Source organism: Plectropomus leopardus, chromosome 1 (genome assembly GCF_026936395.1).
Source record: "Plectropomus leopardus strain MGB_pleo_1.0 chromosome 1, ASM2693639v1, whole genome shotgun sequence".
NCBI lineage: Eukaryota > Metazoa > Chordata > Actinopteri > Perciformes > Serranidae > Plectropomus > Plectropomus leopardus.
In genome coordinates, this window is record NC_142176.1 from 26333421 (window position 1) to 26357680 (window position 24260).

Genomic DNA, 24260 nt, shown 5'->3' on the forward strand with positions numbered 1-24260 from the left:
AGATTTTGTAAGAGAAACACTGTTGTTATGGATCAAACTCCAGTTGTCTAAAAATAGAATAAAAAACTCTTATTGACTTGAGCAGTTAAAATTCCAGAGCAATATTTCCGCAGGTCTCTGATGCCCAAAGAACTGCAATTGAAGGTTTCTGAACTGTTTTATTTTCTATATGTGTCTCCCTTGCTGTGAATAGACTGCTGGCTTCACATGAGTCTGGAGGAGTAACTCTCACCCCTGCTTGCTTCCCCACCTCTGCTCTTTACTCTGTCACTGCGATTGACTCCTTTCCCTCTCCCCACCCTTTCTTCTTTCCTCTCACGTCTCCACACTCTGTTCTTTCTTACACTTTGGTCCCCTGCCTCCTCTCTGTCTTCCTACTTTTTTTTCAGTTTCTCCCTCCAGCCCTTCTTCTCTTTCACGCTGCACCTTTCTTCCTCGTCCTTCTGTCCCAGCTCCAGTCCTCTTTTATCCTCTTCCATTGCTCTCTTGGTCTCCTTCTCACACCATTACTGCCGCTCCCTCCCTCCTTTTGTCTTTTAGGTATATCTCTCTTGGCGCAATTCAGCCAGCCAACACATTTTATGGGCTTAATCCCTTTTCTCACTGTGTGTTTACAGGTTTGGGGCAGGTATTGATTTGCCTCTCTTTGTTTCTCCCATCACTCGCTTCCCCTCTCTCACTTGCTTCGCTATTGTTTTTTTCCTTGTAGCTCCACTGATGGCTCATCACATTCTCCCTTTTTCCCTCTTCATCCCCCCACTTGGCTCTCTCATTTTCCACCTCCCATTTTCTTTCTTTCTTAATCTCTGCATTACTCAGTCTTTGTGTCTTTTTTGTGTCTCCTACTTCTGTTATTTAATGTTTTCTTCCACTCATCATCCTTTCGATTCTTCCTTCCCCTCTATCCTCCCTTCTCTCTTTTCCGTCATTCCCTGAGGCCTCCTCCTCATTACTTACCTAGCTCAATCTCTCCTTCTTCCTCAGTTGATTCATTCTGCCTGTCAAGCTACACTTTTATGGCTTACAACTCCTTCATTCAATATGTTTCTGTGAGTGCATGTATGTCTCTGCGTGAGGAAGCTCTTGTTCCAAAACAGGATCAAATGAAGACTTGTGGATAGTTTGAAGTGGGAGAAAATAGAGAGGATGAAAACAGGAGTGCTGAACACAAACACGTGAACAGAAGGTGGAGAACTTAACTAGGAGAAAAAGTGAAGTGCAATAGAGGGCAATGACAAAAAAGAGGAACAGATATTAAAGGAACAAAAAGAAGAGGACCTGCAGCATTTCTCCTACCTGCATCTCTCAAAATGTTTTCTATTATACCTCTTTCCAAACTAATTTTCTCCTTTAAACTTCCTGCCCAAGACTCATTCTCTATCACCTACAGTATCTTTTACTTCTCTGGTTTCCCTCTCTCTGCATCTCTCTCTGGTTCCCTCTCAGTAGCCTCTCTGCCGGCTTTCTCAGTTTTTCATCTCAGTTCAAAGCCTCTGCAACTGCAGGAGCCAGCAGGAGATTTTCTGTTTGTGGGAAGACACGGCAGGGAGGATCTCAGGAAACATTCCCTGATATTGTTGTTGAGTATCATAGTCTAAACTCTAAATATGGGCTGTTGTAAAACTTGAATTCATTATATTTTAATATGTTCTTTTTTACATCCCCCTTTGTTTTTGTGAAAAAAGAAGGGTTTCAGGAAAAAAAAACAACCTAATTTAACACTCTGGTATTGTAAAGACCAATGTTAATCTCCTCTTGGTCTCCTTCTAATGTACTGTTAAAGTCACAATCTGTTATTTTAGTGTGCCAGCATGCACTGAAATGCTGTTGTTCTTATTTAAATTGTTACTTGTTTTTGTGGAGCCTTTTTGAAGCACTTGCACAGCTCCATAACAATAACTGCCCTTGTTATCCTGCGTTGTTGAGTACCACGCTATTAGGAGATTTCTGTCACACTAAGACTTGTCATCACAAAATTAAGGATAATAGCATGAGGTTTGTTGTTCATGTTGAGTTTTTGAGTTTATTTTTAATTGTTAAGTTTCCCTCTCAGTACATATTTTTGTTCAGAACTCTTGAATAGCCAAATTAGTGAGTCTTGAATGTTAAAAAAGTTGTACATGGCAAATTTCTTGCTTTTTAAATGTATTTGCTTTAATTTTCTTTCGGTTTTTATGTATCAATGTTTGACTTTTGATTAGTTTAGCTATGTTGTTTTGGTGTACTTATTTAAAAAATGAAATCAAATATAATTCATAAAAATAATCAAATTTGAGGATATACTATGCAGGACTTATACAAAGAAATGGCAGGGAGGAGCTCAGGAAATATTCACTGTTACTGTTGTTGAGCATCACAGTCTAAACTCTAAATATTGGCTGTTGTAAAACTTGAAATCGTTTTATTTTAATGCCTTGTTTTTTTATTTCTCCCTTTGTGTTTGTGAAAAAGGAGGTTTCATGAAGTAAACTCTAATTTAACACTCTGGTACTGTAAAGAGCAATGTTAATCTTCCCTTGGCCTCCTTCTAATGTACTGTTAAAGTCACAATCTGTTATTTTAGTGTGCCAACTCTGAACACTGAAAAACTAATACTCCTACTATCTCCGCCAGGGGTAAACCTGGAGGGGATCATGCATTTGGTTGTGTGTGTGTGTGTGTGTGTGTGTGTGTGTGTGTGTTTGTGAGTGTGTGTTTCTGTCTGTCCACAGGTAATTTCACAAACTACCGGACCAATCAGCCTCATATTGTAGGTGCAGATTTTTGACTGAATGCTCAAGGACCTCTCGTGGCTGCACTGATTCATAGTTGTTTAAAAACATGTTATATTGACTGTTTCATGTTGTCACTGACTGCTGACTCCTCACTCCTCACTGGCTGCAAGTTTTCCAGAAACCATCTTGGCTAAAAGCAACAAGCCTTGACATCTGTTGCAGGCCACAGTTTAGTCCTTGTCAAATCTCAAACCAAATGAATAATTTTCTCATTTTGACCCGTAGCATCCGGAGATTAATTCCATACGTAATATGTTATGATCCACTAAAATAATTCACTTTTTTCTTTCCACTTTTTTTCACAATTTTGTGAGCTTCTCTGCCATTTTCACTCTAAGGACTAAAGTGATTATATATAATAAATATACTACGTAAATACTATCTATAAACCAACAAATTTAAGGATACCTTATGCAAAATGTGTTAACCAGTATGTTAAAAAACTAGCATTGCTGCCATTTAGTTGTATGTCTCTGTGAACCAGTCAAGCTGTAGTTACAGATTACATCCTAGTCTGTAAAACCAAGGACGCTACACACATCTTCACCCTAGAACAAAAGATCTATACAATCATCAAGGTGGGTACCAAAGACTACCAATGCAATATCTGATCAAATGTCTCACCTTCTGTTCCTGACTTATAGCATTGAGTAAAGGCCAGAAAAGTGTTTTTCTAGAACATTATGGTGTCACAGTAAAGTTGACCTTTGACATTTTGGATATAAAATGTCATCACATCATCATTTCATCCTATTAGACATTTATATTAACTGTTGTCATAATTAATGCATGAATTCTTGAGTTATGGCCCAAAACACATGATGAGGTTACGGTGACCTTTGACCACCAAAACTGAATCAGTTCAAGTGAACATTTGTGAAAAATTTGAAGAAAAACCCCCCGAAGGTGTGCTTGAGATATTGAGATACACCTTGAAAATGTAATGCCTCTGGCCATGGCTGTCACTGGCAGCATAAACTCCCCCCACAAATTCTGGCTGAAATAAAAGATTTGGATCTGACTTTTAAAACATTGATATAATAATACTGGTATCTGCCTAAAAATAACAAATAATGTTTGGACTGGAAACAATCAAATCCATCTACAGGGCACAGTGTTTATTGATATGCTGTACTAGACCTGGATCCATCCTCTGCAGATAAACTTAAAAGCTGCTGTTCTGGTCAATGATTACAATTGAAAGTTGCATTTAGGGATGTTAGCTCCTCTCACCTTTACAGCTGGGTTTGGTTTGGTTCCAGGTTCCATCCTTAGTGCAGCGCAGAACGCTTCGTCCAGGTGGTTCCATCAGGTGACCAGGGTTACAGCGGTAGGTCACTGTGTGGTTGAAGGCAAACTCACTTCCAAGATATATCCCATTAGCTACTGGGCCAGGGTCCCCGCATGTGATCACTGAAGGAGGTGAGAGAAGTTTCCCAGGAGAAGTAATTAATACAGTATTTAGACAGAATATCTGTCAGATGGTGTTGTTCAAGCTATCCTGCGGTAGTGTAGTAGTGCACAAGGCGGTAACAGTTTTGGACACATCAGTCTTATCTTTTTACTACAACTAGAACTCGCTGTGCTTTCTAACATAACCTGAAAAAACAATGTTTTTCCTTGCTTGCCCCTTAACCTCGTTCTCCCACTCAACTCTCACACAGACTGCCTTTCTTAACTTTCCTCAAGCACATCCCAACTTCTTTTCATCTACCTTCCACCTTCTTTTTCTCTCTTTCCCCAAACCTCTGTCTGGCTCTGTTTAACTACACAAGTTGAGATCTCAGACACAACAACCTTACTCATGTACAGGCCTGGATCTGCACAGCAGCAGGTTGCCCAGTTCATGCACAATTTATGCTGCTCTTGGATCCTTTACTAAAAACAACACCACTATGCATGCACCACCACTGATAATATTTGCAGTAGTATTTGTAGTGCAATAGCTAATGAGGCCCTTTGCTTAATTTTCATTATAATGACTACATCCCCCTGCTGTTACCACTGATAATGACAGTAGTGATATTAAACCTACCAGTGCAGTCTGGGGGTTGTCCTGTCCATGTCCCATTTGTTGTGCAGTGTCTGGTGGTCAGGCCTGATGTTTTGAAGCCGTCCCAGCATGCATAAGCCACTGAGCTGCCGAAGGTGATGCCATCGCTGAAAACAATTCTGCCGTGTGCTGGGGTGCCAGGGTTACCGCAGGATACAGCTGAGAATTGAGGAAATATTAAACAGCGGTGATTAATCATACTGATAATATCAGTGTGAGCAATGCTGTCTCCCTGTCACTCAAGGCCGATCAGCTGTAGGCTGCAATAATGAGCGTATCACTGGAGTCAGCTGGAAATAACATAAAATGTGTCCTTGAGGTAGTGAGGCTGATTAATAACTAAAGGTGGTTGGACTGATTCCCAGCTCTGAATGGCAGATCTACAGTATTCCCTTTGTGTGCTAGAGGCTGACAGGAGGCTGGTTATATTTCTGCTGCGTCCTCTTTAACCGCCAAAGTGCCACTGAGCAAAGCACAGAGCCTGAAACTGCTCCAAGGATAGCTCTTGAGTGGTTCTGCCTGCTGTTCAACACCAAGACATGAGCTCTGGAAATATGTACGCGACAGTGTTTAAATAAGATCTTCATGGCCTTTACCAGAAGTTCCCAACCTGGGGGTCCTGACCCCAACTAGTTGTTGCCAAAGCTTCACAGACGGTCGCAAAGCTGTCTTGATTTTAAGTGTCCAGCGTTTGGATTTGAGGCATCTAGAGGTAAAATTGCTGAACTTAAACTACTATGTGCCAGGCGTGTTGCAGACATGAAAATATGAATGGCTCTATCAGGAGAAGATTTTGGTTTGTCCGCTCTGGGCTACTGTGGTACAACATGGCGGACTCTGATAAGGAAATTCTGCTCCGTATGTAGATATAAACAGCTGATTCTAAGGTGACAAAAACACAACAATTCTTATTTTCAGGTAAATATAAACTAATGGACACATAGTTATAAACATCATATTCGGGGGGAGTTAGTGAGCAGGCAGTTGAGTAGGCTGTGTTTCTGACATGTTCTGCTGAAACTTACAAAGATCAGTTACAAAGTTTTGTTCAGGCACTCTACACCTGCAAAAGACTACAAAATACTGCTCAAAACTTGCTATTGACACTTTCATTAGTTTAGTTTTGGTTTTGCCACTCCAATGGCCAGCTGTTTGCGAAAATACAAGTTCACTGGCTGAGCGTCTACTGCTGGGCCTAAAGCCACAAGCTTAAGTGCTTCATCTCCTGGGGGCAGCAGTAAATTCACCCAGCCAGATAGCCAGATGGAGTTGGCGAACCTGAAAGTCGAATTCCTCAACTTGTTAAAAGAAGACATTGCCACTCTTAGTTCAGAGCTAAAGACTGTGCTGGCTGAGGCATTTGAAGCTGTCAAATCCAAGCTACGTGCAGTTAAAACAAAAGTGGTTAGAACAAAAATAATATTGCAACAATACGCTCTGATGTGGAGACAATGAAAACAACCATATCAGAAATAAGGTGGGGATTATATTGTGGATATCATCAATTTAAGTTGGAAGACTCGATACGGAGGTAACCAGTCTGTGGGAAAAATGCCTAGACACGGAGGGAAGGATGAGGCGTTCTAACATGAGGATACCCAATGTTCCATAGACTCCCAGCTCAAGGACCATAGTGGCAGTCTCCAAACTACTGAGGGATGTTTTGAAAATGGACAAGGATGTTTTAATTTTGACAAACATCATGGCTACAGAACTATGAACACTGGCGTCACTCCACAAAATGTACATCTTGGTTGTCAGGCAAAAAATATGATAGCTTTTTAAAATCCTAATACCTTTAAGATATGGATTCAAGACCTTATAAACCATTTGATCATGGAGAAAAGTTGCTACTCTATAAGTAGAACTTACTTATACAGCAGTTTTGTAATACTGATCCCTTATTACATGTAGTATAATTTATGTTTTTGTTTGTTTGTTTTGTTTCTCATTTGTTTAATTTGTGTCTTTGTCATACTGAATTTGTTAATAAGTAATTTTCTGTGCAACTGATGTTGCTCTCTGTAAACTGTATTTGTATGACTTCAATGGTAATTAAAAGACCTTGAGGAAAAAAAGGAAAAAAATACATTATATTCAATTTCTGCAAACTGGTGCCCCTAAATCCTTGTTTGTTTCAGAGTGAATCTAAGCGCTTCCCCTTTCTTCTTGCAGGACGAGAAGCATGAACAAGTTTTTCTTGGTGAGTCAAAGGCTAGGACCTTTATCCATCTTTAGCATTCTTTGTTTTGAACCACTGCCAGTCTGGTAGATTGTAGGCAAAACTGTCCTGGAGGACACAAGAATGCAGATAGTGAGGGACTTTGCCTCTAAACTTGTCTGATACATTGATCTTTAGTTTGCTGCCACAGCACATTAACAGAAGAGACAGGAATTAGCAGCCGACCACAGCACATTTCACTAATCAGATCATGACAACTGGCAGCCTCGAACAATCAAACATCTATTGATAGGTGTTCATTAGTTAGGGCACCTAAAAGCTCTGTCCAAGAGTGAATTTGTGACAGTGTGTGTAGGTGGAGCACATCATGCAAAACTGCGTGTGTATGTCTAGGCTAATTTACCGTTTGTGTTTGTTATCAGGATATCAGTCTGTACATAGGCCTGTGTGTGTGTGTGTGTGTGTGTGTGTGTGTGTGTGTGTGTGTGTGTGTGTGTGTATGCGTGTGTGTGTGTGTGTGTGTGTATGGATTACTTTGTGTTTGTGTCTCAGTGATAGATGTCTCTTCCTTTCTGAATCAGCTTTTAACCACAATTAGCTTAATGAAAAACAACTGTAGACAGACATAAATTATTAGTGATGCTGGCACACGCAAAAGAGACACACACCTCTAAGGTAAGACTACAGGGCTACATTTCGATGTTAGTGATTCAGTACATGTATGCATACCAAGACTCAAACTAGAGGTGAAAGTCATATTCCAGTGTCATACAGTCTCAAACACAAACTGTCCACAAAGTTGGACAAAATCACTACAGTTTTGAGTCCCTATTTAGCAGGTATAGCTTGCTTATGTTTCCCCCGCCCATAATGAGATACAATCTGAAAATATGACTAATGGCATGACGACACATTGTGAGTTTCTATCAATATTCTCAGAAATGTCAATACTGGCATTACTTTTTAATATATAATTCAGCAGATGAACTTATTTATAAAAAATACATGGCGTTTTAAAACGGTTGAAACAAAAGATGCAAGTATTTTTATTCATGTAAACAGTGCTTATTTTTTTCTCATTTGAGTTAGTGGGGCTGTCATACTTCTCAGTACTCTATATTTAGTAAACTGGTGGTGTTTTGGGTCACAGCCATACAACAATATAAAAGAGTACAGTATGACTCACTCGTCTTCCCCCTGTCCACTTAAATTACTGCTAGAACAGCCCATCTATCTAACTGAATCTAAAATCTGCATCAGAGTAAAATGAAGTTAATGTCAGCAGCGCATTTTTTTCAGCATACCCAACAAAGTTGGGAATAGGGAGGGTAACACAGGCAGCAGCTTAGGTTTCCAGTGTCTCTACAGCACTATGGGGACCCACTTTAATTTCCCCTAAACTCCCTACGGGTTTAAAGAGTGTCTTTGAAAACTGCTGTTGTATAGGACACACTTTATTACCACAGCACTGTGCAAGATCCAGCTCAGTCAGTTAGGAGTGACACACTTCAATCCTTTGTATCTGGGCCACACAGATACAAACATACACACACACATAAACTCGAATCTCCAGATTTTTTTTTGAAAAACTGCTACTTCCATAAAACTACACATTATGTAAACTTTTCCTTTCGGAGGGCCATTATGTATGATGTTATTATAACCACTAAAATCTGACTCGGCTACACTGGAATCATAAATCAAGAGGAAAATGATAAAAAATGTCCATCAGTTACTGTGGCTGGTACATTTTCAATTATTTTTGGCTTTTCTGTCAAAGCACCTGGTGAAGAAAAAACAACAATCCAACCACAGTTAAAGTCCTCTGGCATTTAAGGGGCATCTGAACACCAAACCTGGCAGAGAAAATTGAGTTCATCATAATTGTCAATATATTAGATTTCTAAAAAGTAGTGTAAGTGCTGTAATTTTATGTTGAGGGGCAGTTGCTTATTATTATTATTATTATTATTATTATTTATTTATTATCATTATTATTTGCAATTAGGTGAAAAATCAGCTGAAGTAAACATAAACGTAGGATACTTTGAACTATACATATACTTCATTTTATGAATTACATCCATCTCAATGCAGGCATGTGTAAGCTTCACTTACAAAGTATATATAATGTACAGTGTACAGTGTACAGTGTATGTAATGTGCTTTAAGCTATGTTTGGAAACGGATTAGTTGCTTACTGTCACCAGCATGCCAGGCAGCCTGATGCTACTGTATTCTCCAAAGCAAAGATTAAGCTGTTTAACTTTGGAAGCTGTGCTGATTTATTTTCACATAAAATGCTGAATAATTAAGTCCATATGCCACAAATGCACTGTGGGTTTATTCAAAATCTGCACTGCTTCATTTTACAGCAATGTTTATTTTTATAGCAATGCTTTATAGAATCTGGGTTGGGACCCAAAGGTAACCTCAAATGAGACAGGGATAACTTGGTATTACAATGTGTGATGTTTTCTAAACAGACAGCATATGCAGTGTTGTCAACTCTAAGTCCCTTGTATAAAGCCAGTAGTATTTTTTTACTTTACCATAATACAGGGTCAATAATATATATATAAAATAAAATAGAATAAATATAAATAGAATATAGTGCACAACAGCTCATAATATCTATTTTGGATCTAGGAGAAATCCTTTTTTTTGTTTTGCTATGCTATTCTGCAGAACAAAATTGAATTAAAAATGTTATCTCTGAAAAATAAAGCTAATTAGTTTGCTGCTGTTTGTTTTGCTGTAGAAGAGTCAATTTCACATAGTCACAGAAACCACATAAAGTCACTGCCTTGCTTCCCCACCTTGACAGACAGGCTGTGTGCCGCTCCAGGTGCCGTTGTGAAGGCAGGTCCTCTCGGCTGAGCCAATCAGACTATATCCCGCCTCGCAGCTGAAACGCAGCAGGCTCTTAGTTTTAAATTCTTCCCCTCCCAGACGGGCACCGTGGGGGGGGATCCCTGGGTCACCGCAGACTCCTGGACTTACACCTACAGCAAGAAATGAGACATTAAGTTAATGTACCAAACACACACCGGCAGCCAGACACATCCTCACCACTGAAGCAACAAGGACCCCCACACAGTCCTGAACTGATGAGACCCAAACATAGAAACACACGTAACCACATGCACAGCAAATCCAAATACACTCGATACAGTTAATGTGGAACCACAGCTGCATTCAAGTGATGTCCATTAGTCTCCTAATAGGTTTTAGTGATTTTATGTAAGTAAATGGTAAAACAAAGAGCTAAGAGATTGTCTACCTCTGAGGCCGGCGTGCTAAAAATTTAGGCATGCATTTAAGCTACAGGTCAACAAAATCAACTTAAAAGCGTTTGTGGTGTTAGTAATCTCACCTCTGCTACAGAAAACACACCAATATTTTGCCTACGCAGTCTTCCATATACAGTGACACACACATACAGTAGTAAATGCACATACCCACACATGCAAACTTTGTGGAACTGCACTTTGCATTTAGGTTATACCAAATTGTTCTAGCATTAAAAGCACTGAGCGTGTCACAATTTTAGCAGCTTAAATTCCATCGGTGGGGATTTGTGAGTTTAACAGGGTACAGCTCCAAATGCAGCGCCCTGCATCTCAATGAGGTCTTCAGCTGCAGGATGGATTCTGCCCTGCTGAGCGTTCTGTTTTGAGGCCAGCAGAGTAAGCTTATTGCATTTCAGCTATTGAGACAGTTGATGCTGAGTTTTGAAAATGATCAGTTTTGGTGTTGTAGTGTTGTGGGATCTGTGTAAGCCTGCTGTAGAGCAGCACTTACAACCTGAGAACTAAACCAAGACTCTTCAGCCTCATTTCCCCTGCCTGTTCCTTAAACATGCAGCTCAAGCCAGGTTACATACAGTACAGTAGGCACTCAGTTTATAAGTCACATATTACAGCAATTTCTTCTGTTTGTAAATTCATTAAGTGGCACATACAAGTTTTTCAAGATCACTTACACAAGCATGATTGTCAAATGGTAACTTCTTTTATACAGTACACCTTGCATCAAGAAAATACAATGCAGCTTGTAGCAAGCATTACTTTTTTTTTTAATTACTGACTGTTGAAACTGTCTGTTATGTAATGTAAGAAGCCCTTCAAATGGATTGTTTGTATGTTTACTTAGGAAAACTGATGCACCACAATCTGTATATAGACCACGTAATCATGACCCAGTAATTTGTGTATATCACAATTTGTAATGAGTTTCTTGACCAATGCGCTGAAAAGAGTAAAAAAGGAGCTAGTTTAAAGAAGTCCGTGAAAGGAGGCAGGCAGTGTATGTGTCAAACACCACAGAACTTGCCCAAAGGAGATCAATGTTCATTTCCCATGTGGGTCCTTGTAAGGTATGTAGTCACATTTTCTTTTCTTAAACCTGATGTAGGTAACTTTATGTGAAGTACAGAATATCATTTGTGGGGCTTTAATTTGCTAGATATCATATGAACCACTATGTAGTGATATATTGAAAGTGCCGTTGCTGTTGAGAAAAGATCAAATGCTTTCTACCTATGTTGTATGCAGATGGGATACATCTTATTATTGTAGAGCAAAGACACTGCCATGTGAAAAGAAGGATAGCACTGTCATAGAGTGGCTAGTTTTCTGTAATAATGAAATTTGGTTGTTATTATCAAAGGCATAAACAGCTTGTTGCAGCTTAACCGTTTTGAAAAGATAATGTTTCCTCTGGTATGTTATGTTATTCATAAATTGGAAAGCACAATCTCACCCTAAAACACATGCTCATGGGCAAACCTCAGAGGCATTTTACTGTGATACCGTTGTGAAGAATAGTCCACATGAAAATGTTTTTTACAATAACTTCTGGTTAGAAAACGTCAGTTAACTAAAATGACATGGCTCTGAGCAAACACTGCAACAACTGGTTAGTTTTTGGCTACCTAAAAAAGGCCCACCAATAAAATAGATATCAGCTAGTGTATGCTGTATGTATATATTCCTTTATATTTGTAAATGTTAAAGTTATAGCTTAAAATTATCACATAAATCATCAAGTTTTCTGAAATCCATATCCCCGCAATTGAAATCAATTGCCTGTTGTCTACCCGCAAGTGACTGTTGTTGTTAGCGCAACATCACGGTGATCCGGTTTATAACTTTGTAGCTGTAGTATGTAGTAGCCTACTTGAAAATCACCGCTGCCATCGTTTAAATGCAGCACCTCACACCCACTGATAGAACGTCAAACACACATGCAGTCAAAGAAGAAAGTGCTGAAATGTATATGGAAATCTGAAACACACAGGGTCCCTGACTGTCAATCATATTTACCTGACAGTTTCACTTAGTACCTGCTATAGCACAGTGTAAGCTACAGGTGACATTAGGCAGTATGTCATGCAGGAGCACCAACACACTGAAGACATCTTCATACTAACTTGCCTGTGTGATATGGCTCACTTTTGTTGCACCAGATGGGATGAGACTATTTTCTGACAGCTGAACCAATTTTCTTTCACACTCACCAACTAAACAGGTTTCATTCCTCTTGTCACTGAAGTCAGGGAGATTTTATTTTAAGCAGTGTGATTTTGTTGTTGTTTTTTAGTGGTTTTTAAATTGTACTTATCTGGCCTGTTCTACTGTATGTATAGCTTACTCTGGCAATTGTTTTTATGGTTGCAGATATAGTAGTTATGAGTATTTGTTTGCTGCACAAACTTCATCAAAAAAGCATTTCGTGTAATCTCATGATACACATTCCCCTGATGGCAGTCTTAATATAGACGCTGTTGATTTCAGTGGGTGTGATTGCTGCATTATTGCTTTAGATATAAAAAAAAACTATGCGCCTGTATCAAAATGCATGACAAGATAATGGACTTCTCTGCTATTATACCAGCTGAAAGCCACTGCTTCTTTATTTATAAGCGTGCTTTTACCAGTGCAGTATGGTGGCGCTCCACTCCATGTGCCATCCTCCTGACAGTGGCGAGTGGAGTTGCCAACCAGCACCCCTCCAGGGAGACAGGAGTACTGCAGCACTGAAGCATATGTCCAACTGTGGGTTCCAGATACTACCGCATTAGGGGGTACACCCGGGTCACCACAGGAAATAGCTACAGAGACAGGAGAGAGGGTGTTAGTGTGTGTTTGTCAAGACTGTGTCCAAGTATAGATTCCAGATACTACTGCATTATGTGGTGTAGCTGGGTCATTGCAGGAGACAGCTAGAGGGAAAGGGTGACAGCAAGGGAGGAAGGAGAATTATCACAAGTTTCTGTTGTGGTTTTGTGTGTGTGTGTGTGTGTGTGTGTGTGTGTGTGTGTGTGTGTGTGTGTGTGTGTGTGTGTGTGTGTGTGTGTGTGTGTGTGTGTGTGTCAAAGTATACACACAGGAAATAGGGAAAGAAAGAGGGGTCTGTGAACGACATCAAAGATAAAAATTCAATTTGTAATTTACTGTCCAAAATATACAGATCGCAGATAAATATTCATTAAGTATGAGGGAAAAAAACAAAACAAAACAAAAAGTTTTTTCCTTGTATTTTCTTCTTATCTTTTTATATCTGAGTCTGAAAAAACTTGTGATCTTTTTAATAATAAATTAATATCAAATCAAATCAACTTGAATATTGCACAGTAGGTTTCCTTGGCTTACCCCATTTCATTTTTTTATTTATTTTTGCATTTCTGCATTTATCTGATAGAGACAGACAGTAAATGTGGGGGAGTCAGGGCTATGAGATTCCCTAGCTGGCATCAAACTGAGGACGTTGGTTATGTGGTATGCACATTAACCATTAGGTGCATGCTTTTTATGCTTTGCTTACACTGTAGGGCAGTATATAGTCGTGCCTGTAAGGCTTATTTTTATTGAGTTTAACTGAAGCAATAACTCATCTCAAATTAAATTCAGTTTTAACACAGAGATTTTCTCTCCCTCTCCTCTGTGTAGAAAACTGGCAGAAATCATTCCACAGTGTCAAAGCAAAGGACATCAGTGAAAAAATCTTCTATTTTTTTTCTTCAATTTGAGAAAAATCGACATTTTACAGAGCACATGTTTCTGGAGGACACAGAAAAAAAAATGCTCTTGATTTTCTATTTCTGCCAAATGACTGGTCCTCCGATATCTCCCCTTACCCCCAAATTGTATTACTCCATCCTCTCCTTGCCCCTCAGTCATCACCCCTCTCCCCCCAATTTTCCGATAAGACCTTGTTTCTCGAATGTAATGCTCGATGCACAGACATCTGTGTCTCACTAGTGTCTGCCCCCTTCTCCCTCTCTGTCTGGTTCCTCATCTCTGCCTCTCTGTTACTGTGTCCTCGTTCTGCGGTCCTGCTCGCCTCTCTGTGCTCCTCTCTCCATCTCTGAACCAGCCTCCTTCTCTCTATTGCTCTCTAGTTTAATCTCTATGTTTCTATCGGCCATGGTAGCTCTCTGACAAAAATGCCTATTGCCCCAAGAGACACATGCTTACCTTTTTTTCTCCCCTCTCTCTCTCTCTCTCTCTCTCTCACACACACACACACACACACACACACACACACACACACACACACACACACACACACACACACACACAGACATACACACGCTCAAAGCTTTAAGCCTCTTTCTTTCATACTCTTGCCCTCCTTTTATGATTACTTCCCTCCCATTTTCTCTGTTGAACCCTCTCTTATTCTCTCAGTTTCTCATTCGCTCCTCATCTTCCTCCCAGTGGCTCTTCAAGCCATTTCACTCCTCAAATGGCTTTTCCTGACAAATATAAAGAAAAAATAAATAGAAAACCACCCGCCTTTGTCTACCTGTGTTCAGCATGACAAACGTTTGGAGACATTGTTTTTTGCAGAATGCCAAAAAGTTGCAACCTGTTCGCAAAAGGACAAACCTTTTCATTACAGGCCTTTGAACATCACTCTGTTGTGTGTTCTGTCTCATCTTTCACTAAAACTCAAATCGACATTGTGTCTCTCATTTTAAATTATTCTTTCATTGCCTGTATTTGTCCATTCATACCTAGGCAGCGAGGGATTGGCCGGTCCCACCGTCCGTCATGCTGGCATGTGAGGAGTGCAGAGCCCAGGAGGTAGAAGCCCCGTTTACAGTGGATTGCCACAGTCACACCATAGCTAAAGACTTCTGGGTAACGAAGGCCAGACTGGCGCACACCATTCTCAACGTGGCCCGGGTCAGAGCAGTTTACCACTGCAGAAGAGAGCAGAAGACACTGTTAGAACCTACATTACTATTATGGGAATGCTTCTTTACGTTGTTTAGATGCAAACAGCTCACATAGATACTGGTGGATTGTACTGAATCAACTACTAATCAGACATTACTGTTAATGCTAAAGTATTGTATAGAAGAGAAGAGAAATGTCAGACACTTCAAAAATTGTCCTTAATTTGGAAAAGCCATTATTTGGATGACCATAACAGCTAAATCTACATCGGCTGTGTCACAGTTATTCACTTCTCCCTTGTTTACTGACAGCTAATAGCTTACTTTCAAGTGAGCAGTAAGTTAAGATTTGGAGAGTCATTAATCATCATTTTGCGTCATCCTGACACGTGCACTGGCAAGACCTTATTTTTTGCATATGTAAGGTTCAACTATTTGCATTATGGTATTGCTGGTGGAAAGTAGTGGATATGTTGTTTATGTTGCTTTTTAATTCTATTGTGGGAATTTTTGAGGAAAGTATATGGTGCATTAATTACTCAGAGGGGCACAAACAGGGGACTTAGATAAAACTATAAACAGTAAATATAGTGCACTGTACGGTAAACATGAGAGAGATTTCAAGCAACACTAAATCAGATGACTCTGAGCTGAAACTTTACAAAGAGCCACGAGAAAACAGGACACAGCTGGGTTCTTTTAGGGTACTAAACCCTGGATCACAGTGTTACAAATTCAGATTATCTTTGTTGCTCTGTTCTGGTCTTCTCTAAACTGCTCTTTTGTTATATTCCCGCTCTGTTTTCTGGAGTTCTTTGTTCTCTCCTCTCTCCTCTCGTCCCTTCTACTCTGCTCTGCTCTCTGGGTGGATGCCAGTCCAATAAGAGTGGAGTTTTATTTTCCACAGGGGAGACTGACATTCACTCAAATTCAAGTCCATGGGGGACATGGATATGTGTGTGTGTGTGTGTGTGTCTGGCACCCTGTGGGAACAAAGAAAGTTTCAGTCTCATAATTGACAGCTGCTGCTGGGAGGGAGAGAGAGGGAGTGAAGGATAAGACAGAAAAAGTGAGGGAGATGGAGAAAGCAAGCAAGCGAGGACGAATCCCCTCAATGGAAAACCCATGTGAACCACTATGCTGAATCGATCTGCTCTCATGGCTGTGCAAAATGCCTGTGTGTGCGTGTTTTAGTATATCATAACTGTTAACACAACCAGAGGTCTGGGGAGGCTTGTAGTCTAACGATCACGCATGGTTAGCAGAGGAGAAGAACGTGTCTCTGGACATGTACCCAGCTGTGTGTGCCCACGTGTGATTTTGTTACTCTATTTAGAGACACAACTCTGATTGTGGCTGAATACAGCTCAATGCTACAGTAAGTGTGTGTTTACACTAAAATCATTCAGTTCTTCATTTTACAGTCAGCTGGCAGCAGATTTGGCCAAAAATGTTCCAGTTGACATACTGTAGCCAGAAGCAAATCGGGCCAAATAAAACTGAATACATGCTGACCATCCATGACTTTAGAGGAAAACCCACTGTGGCCATCATTCCATTTCGTTGGGAGGATATTTCAATTGCCAAGGACGATCTTAGGAAATGGCAAAGTCAGTAAAACTGCTATCTAAATCAAATCATTCGAAAGTGAAAACAAAGGTGAAGGCACTGGAAACGTCCACTGCAGTTGTCAATATAAAAATATTCACTGGTCATTGTGTGACGTATGCACTCTAATATGAGGAGCTGATTCAAGTAAAGCATTTACAGGGAAGTGCATGGGTATACTGTAAGTCTGTAACTGTGTTCATATTCGTGTTTGTGACCTTTGCAGACAGGTAGGGGGCTGCTCCATTGTCCATTGAGTCGGCACTGAGCACGAGCGTTTCCACTGAGAATGTAACCTCTGTTACAAGTGAAGTTGACAACATCATTTAGGTTGAACTCGCTGCCATTGGTCCGCCCGTTGCCTGGGTTGCCAGGGTGACCACAAGTGATAGCTGAGGGAGTACAGAGAAGGAGGATGAGAAATTTGAGGTGTGGAAAAAGTATTATATGCTGCATTGTGTTTTTTCCCACTTGATTTTTTTTTATATTGTCAGTTTTTTGTTGGAACATATAGATGCTGCAGAGATAGTCACTGAAAGGCCCACAATGTTCTTAAAATGTAATTTCTTTCAAGACTCCTGTGTTAAATGGATTTATCTCATAGTAAAGTATTTTTAGCTTTTCATATTAACTGAAAGAGCAATGAATCATCATACAATACAGATGCACTACAATGTTTTTGGTGATCATGAAAGACTTACGGACACAGACGGGTGTTGTTCCAGACCACCGATGGTCTTGCTGACAGATCCTGACTGATGTGCCGATTAGACGATATCCTAACATGCACTGGTACACCACAGTGTCACGGTAACTAGAGCCATCTCCACTAATGTGCCCATTGACTATTGGATCTGGAGAGTCACAGTGACCAGCTAAAGGGAAGACAGAATGATAGGGATTAATGTAGTATAAGGAAAACCATTAATGTTCACTGTACTTGGCTTTAAAATCATAAGTGCTGGTGCTAGCTGCAACTTCAAACACTTAGTCTAGCTCACTGTCCCAACATTTAGACTGCCAAACAATGTATGGGAGTTGTCTCAACACTTAAACTTCTACATGTCGGGGAGAGTGATGTCATAAGTGCATCTACAAATCAATATCCAAAGAGAGCTCAGCTCCGTGACTGCACTCATGTCTATTAAAATCAGCATGTTAACACGATTGTTCTGCGTTCTTTAAGTGGCCCTGAAGTACCGCATCCTTTCATGATTTGTACAAACTTGAGTACCCAAATTGCAGTATTGCATCTTGAGAGGAGAATTATTAAATTGCATTCAATACCATTTTAACTGCTGAGAGACCAATCACGTCTATATCTGTCTATATCTATCTATCAATCATGTCTATATCTGATGCCCAGTCATTTTTATGTATTTGGCATTAAATACAGTTTTTTTTTCCTCAAATTCTTTACAGATAATAGGCTTTCTTAGATTATTATTCATGCTGTGAAAACAAACATCTAGGACACTGATTAGTTTGCAAAACTCATGTAAGAATACTGTTGATGTAATGCAGGTATTTCTACCACTTTTTTAACACCATCTACTCAAAATCATTATCCCCAATATCTGATATTATAAATCCACTAGGAATTCGCCAGATATAAAAGTTTTTTTTATCATGAATACAAAACTGTTTATAGCAGCAATATTTTAGGGTTCTACTGAAGCAAAGTTCGATTTCTTCTTCTTTTTTTCCTAAAATTTGTGCCTCCTAAATACACAAGAAATAAAAATTATGCAAGTTATACAATGTAAATTGTAGCCTTTCCAAACCTTACTGTAAATAGATACATTTTTTCAATGAATTATGAACACATTCCGCAAGAGGATTGTGGAGCTAATAACATAAAAAATGAGCTTCATAATGTACTTAAAGTACCAAAAGTAAAAGTATTCATTATGCAACTTGGCCCCATTCAGAATAACATATAAAATTATATTACTGAATTATTGTACTTATTGATGCATTAATGTGTTTATCACCTGTTTTTGTGTATTTGTTGGAATCAGCTAATCTTCCTGGGGTCCACATTTAAAACATACGTTAAGAATGACTGTCAGCACAAAGTAACATATTGTATTTGCACGATGTATTTGCAAATTTAGATTATTAGTGCAAAATACAAATTAACTAGTAGTTTAAATAAATAATATATAAAAAATTGAATAAAGATAACAGTAAAAAGTATCATATTTACCTTTGAGATGTAGTGAAGTATGTATAAAGAAGCAGAAAATGGAATGGAAGTGGTCCCTCGCTATAACGCGGTTCACCTTTCGCGGCCTCGCAGTTTTGCAGATTTTTTTTAGTGCAATTTTGCATGCTTTTTTTTTTTTTTTTTACAGCGCATTGTGTTCTGCATCCTGATTGGCTAAGGGACTGTAAACCATTGTCAATCAATCTCCCGTGCCCTGTCTCCTGTACAGTACAGAATGCGTTCAGCTTGCCAAATTTACATAAATCTTCGATTGCTAGGCACGGTCGAAGGAAATGTGAAATACTCGTGAGTCACTATTAATAATTTCTTATGTGTCCAACCTCGTAGGTTGAACTTTAAAATTAAATTCGTTAGTTCTAAAAGCCATCATAAGTATTTATAGGAAAACGTTTATATTTTTATTTCTCAAACAAATGTTTGGGCCTGAAAACAGGTTTTGATCTTTGGTTTTATTCTATAATACTGGACTTATTTTTCTAAGAAGGTTTGAACTTTGTGTTTGTGTTGATGTGTTATGTTATGATGATAATGCCTGTCCTAGAAAAGTGTATAAAGTGTGTAGTGACGGGTTTTACAGATTTAAAACATCTATAATTAAAAAAATTGTAAATTGTATTATTGTATTATTGTAAAAAATAAAGCTGACTACTTCGCGGATTTCGCCTATTGCGGGTTATTTTTAGAACGTAACTCCCCCGATAAACGAGGGACCACTGTATTCAAGAAATACTTCAAAATTGTAGTTAAGCACAGTTTAAATTGTGATTTAGTGACCTCAAATTTAAACTCTTCTTATAGCTACTTTTAGACTGATTTTGCCCATCCATGTTAACATTGAATAATAATGTGAAGTTTGGCATGCCTTGATTTATACATTCATCACATAAAAAGTGCAACCTGCATGAGGCTTCTTATTCAGGCATGTAACTTGAGAGCTGAATCACTGGGGTAGAGGGTGTATGTAAAACCAGGATTAATCATCTCTGGTCAGTGCTTACTGAAGATCTAAATCAAGCCCTTAATGTATTAAGTAATAAAATGTCTGAGTAGTAGATCATTTGAGTTACTGAGGCATGTGCATAGTTTATCTTACTTTGTACCGGTCTTATTTCCATGGACCTTACCTAGACACCCGTACCAATCCCATGTAATAATGAAGCTTATAATTATAATTTATACGTTCCCACATTTCCATTAGAAATTAAGTCTTTACAAAAAGACATTGACATGAATCCTGCGCACAGCGTGGCCCTTTTAACACAAGTTGTGCAAGGTACAGTGATACCAATGCTTACGACAGCCAAGTAGTATGATTCTCAATACAGTATATGCCTTTTTCTTCAGATAACGTTTTGGCCTGACTCTGTCTTGGCCCTGGGTGCTGTATTATATAGGATTCAAAATACAACTAGTCTGACTGAGCACACATGTTGGATTTTATGCAGAAATGCTGATAAATTTTCAAGAATCCCAAGGCTTGTATGAGTCAAACCTTTAACTGACTACAATTCACTCCCAATAAAAATGCCCTTTCTTTTTTGTTTTTAACGATTCTTTCTATTGAATTTACTTTAATTACTGATCAGATTGTTATAAAACAATGTACATAAGGGGTGGGGAAGATAATTAATTTTTAGATGCAATGCCATTTGAATGTGGATAATTCTGGATCGATTCACAAATGTCAATAACTGATTATCCAAATGTTACTTTATAACATGATGTTGACAGAACTATAGAGACAGAATTCAACAGCGAGGACAGTTTAGCACCTGCACAGTCCAAACAGTCTACAGAGCAGACACAGTAGAGTTTACTAGCACTGCTTGAGTAATTCACCCTCAAAAAAGGCAGATGTTGCAAGCATGCTTTAATTTAATGTTTAAATAAAAACATTTGCAAAATGATTTGAACTATATTGTGAATACTTTCTACGTCATCACCTAGAGACTTACGTTAACTGAGTGGAGCAGCTGTAAGCAGTAACGTAAACAAACAAGACCAGCTGACCAACACACTGTAGAGACGGCCAACTTAGACCAGCTCTGTGGTGAACAAAAGAACTTCATGCTCAATCTGGTTGACCTCAAGAACCCTGCGCACGGCCCGCTTAGCATCTTGGCTTTCCCTGGAGCTAAAGGAGAGAGATGCTGCTCTCATAGAGTTAATGAAAACACAGCTGAGCACTCCGCCGCCCCCTTGTTTTGTTGTTATCATACAGGCAGGAGATAATAAGTTACCAAAAAATTAATCAATTCATTCATTAATGCAGTTAACTTTTAAAAAAATAAAAAGAGGTTGCAGACCATTTATACTTCAACAATACGTGAATTGCACACTATTGCTGGTGACACATTACAGAATGCAAACAGTGGACACTATGCTGGTATAAATATCCTACAATGGGTTAGCATGAGCAAGATCAGATGGATACAATCCAATCCAACAGGCACACCCTGGTTTTAAAGCTAGGGTATGGAAGCATCATGGCTTTTATGAAGTTGAAGCGAAAAGGGAACTAGACAAGCGCTGCACCGTCTGCAAGTAAATTCATCTGTTAATTTATTATGGATGATAACAAAAACAGTGTGCTATGTTTTTAAAGCAGCAACTAATCACACAGTGAGAACAATGAATCACTTATGGAAATAAAATGGTTCGATTCATCGAGAAGCATTGGTAATTGTTTTATAATCTCAATTCTCTTCTCAAATTGTAATAAAATCTAACTGTGAGGTATGTTGAGATTCCCCACCCTAATGTGCATTCTTTCACATTTATTGGACCTTACCTAGACATCTTGTCTCTGAACCACTCCACAGCCCGTTGGCACCGCACTCTCTGACATGTGACCCCACCAGCGTGTAACCATGGTTACACATAAAGATTGCAGTTGCTCCAAATGTGGTCAACGTCCCTAGTTTGGTCCCGAATGGTGGAGAAGGAAGTTCTCCACAGGAGATGACTAAATAATAAAATAAAGATGAAAAGATCATGTTGTTGCAGAAAGACACAGGAAATGTATTTATAACACAACACCATGGGACAACTGGCTCTGTTGTATTTCATGTTTTTAAAAATCTGTGTATTAAGTGGATGACGTTGCCAAGTCTTCATAATGTTACTGTCAGTAAAATGGCACTATAAGTCATCCTGAATTTAAACACTGTAAATTGAGTTTTTCAATAGAATACCTAGCTGAATTAGATTAAGGTCAGAAGATTAAAGATCCTTTTTTTCCTTAATATCCTAAGAGACACTGTTTTCAAGCCACTGGCCAAACTGAAGAATAGACACTTCTGTTATAATACCAAATCCCCTGGAGCTGCTGCAGTGTTAGGTAGGTCAACCCAAATACTGGATCATAAAAAAAATGAAGAAGTAAATTGAAAATGTGGAAAATAAAACCACTGGTTTAATGTAAGATAGCTCTTAATTTTTAATCGTTTGTTAAACTTTTCAAGTGTACCCATTTCACTTTTTTGTTGGCGTGCCATATATTATGCAATGGTTAGAAACTCTGTAGCCTATTGGAAAGTTTTCAAAGTCTCAGTGCTCTCTTACAACTTCCCTTCATGTAAAACACAGCAAAGACGCATTGCCTAGTAACACTATTAGAAAAAACAATCTTTCGCTATTGCTCACATATACCCCACATTTAGGAAACACAGGCTGCATTCTGTTTCAAAAAGTTAGCACCGTCCCATAACAATGTGCAGCAGTAAAGACACCCTTGGTAACTCATTTAAAAAAGAGGTAGTAGTAGGAATGCATAAACACAAGCACTCACACAGAAAGTGACTCCCTCTCAAGCTGTCCCCTTTACTGCTATCAAACCTACTAGACCCGTAGTGGCCAGTATTACACACTGTCATGCTTCCACTTAAACTAACTGAAAAGCTCATGCTTTCTTGGCACACAGAGAAATAACATTCTCTGACGTTTCCTTAACTGCTTGTACCAGGGTGGGTGTGCTGTTTTGATAACTCCTGCATGACAGGCTGTGGCAGCAACTGCAATGCAGTTTTATTCTTCTGATAGTGTTTTTGAGTGCATGTGTTCCCTGCTCATGCAGGTGCGTGTATGTGTGTGAGGTTTCTTTTTTATCCCTTGGTTTATATACCATTTCTCCCACATCCATGCAATTTGTCAGTAACTAACATCACAGCGTTAGAGTACAAAGGAGTGTGTAGCATTTTATATATGTGAATATGTGTTTATCAACTCAGTTTAAAATCTCTCACAATAAAATACTGGGCTCTTAGCCTGTATAGACTCATAAATAAAGTTATGTGTTATCCAGGGTGCTGGGGGAGATGAAGAAGCACACAAAATATAATATCATGGTGAAGTTTTATTATCTTGTTCATAGGGGAGGAGATCAGGCAGTTTGACACTAGCAGTGGAGATTTCTTTTGCACATGATATTCACGATGTGTTCATGTTTGTATTAATACTTACTCTTGCATGCAGCTATGTCATCTGACCCCTCCCAGGTTCCGTTGGCAAGGCAGCGAAGAGTCCGATGCCCCACACCCAAATAGTATCCCGTTGAGCATTCCAGCATCACCATAGAACCAAACTCTCCCAATCTACCAGAGAGCAGGCGGGAGGTCATGTGATCTGACAAGGTGCCCTCAGTGCTGGGGCAGTGGATCGCTGTAAAATAAAATGCAGTCTAATTATCATTAAATTAAGTCAAAGTTTGCAAGCTTCATTTGTGTCCCTATACATGAGTTATTTACTGCCATATGGTTTCAGTCAATATGTTTTCACTCCCAATGCGTGAAATATGGCAGCTTGGTCAGTGGCCTTACATGTCAAACTGCAATGGTCTAGGTACCCTTCAAGCATCAGTGTTGGATGCTCAGTGGCAGTATGTTAGATTCCGCTTGCTACATGCATAGTGTCTTTCAAAAATAAACTTCTGTGTGCATCTGAAATATAGGTTTTGTCTTCAAAACTACTTCAGGTTTGGCAACAAAAGAATTTGGTTAGATTAAAAAAATAATAATATTTATTTATTTATTTATTTTTTTAAAACATGGTTTGGGTTAAAATAAGTTACAATACGTTTGTTATGTAACTTCAGTTAGTGATTAAGTTATTGAGTATGTCACTTTAGACATATGACTGATTACATTATATACGTGATGTAGTTAAAAAAAGTCAAAGGGTGGTCTCCTGTGTGAAAGTTCTATGTTTGTTTGATGCATCTACCACCC

General features: G+C 39.0%; 1 protein-coding gene across 2 annotated transcripts in view; it reads right to left on the reverse strand.

Moving 5' to 3' along the window:
- Positions 1–24260, reverse strand: part of LOC121944114 (CUB and sushi domain-containing protein 1-like) — a 464794-nt gene that overhangs the window by 31617 nt on the left and 408917 nt on the right. For both annotated transcript variants that reach the window (XM_088078923.1, XM_042487796.2), the window contains exons 54-62: positions 23497–23694; positions 21827–22000; positions 17507–17680; positions 17024–17197; positions 15033–15221; positions 12948–13124; positions 9829–10014; positions 4810–4986; positions 4008–4187 (exon numbers count right to left, since the gene is read on the reverse strand). In XM_088078923.1, the coding sequence (XP_087935049.1) occupies positions 4008–4187; positions 4810–4986; positions 9829–10014; positions 12948–13124; positions 15033–15221; positions 17024–17197; positions 17507–17680; positions 21827–22000; positions 23497–23694 (1629 nt within the window). The remainder of the gene's footprint in view (positions 1–4007; positions 4188–4809; positions 4987–9828; positions 10015–12947; positions 13125–15032; positions 15222–17023; positions 17198–17506; positions 17681–21826; positions 22001–23496; positions 23695–24260) is intronic.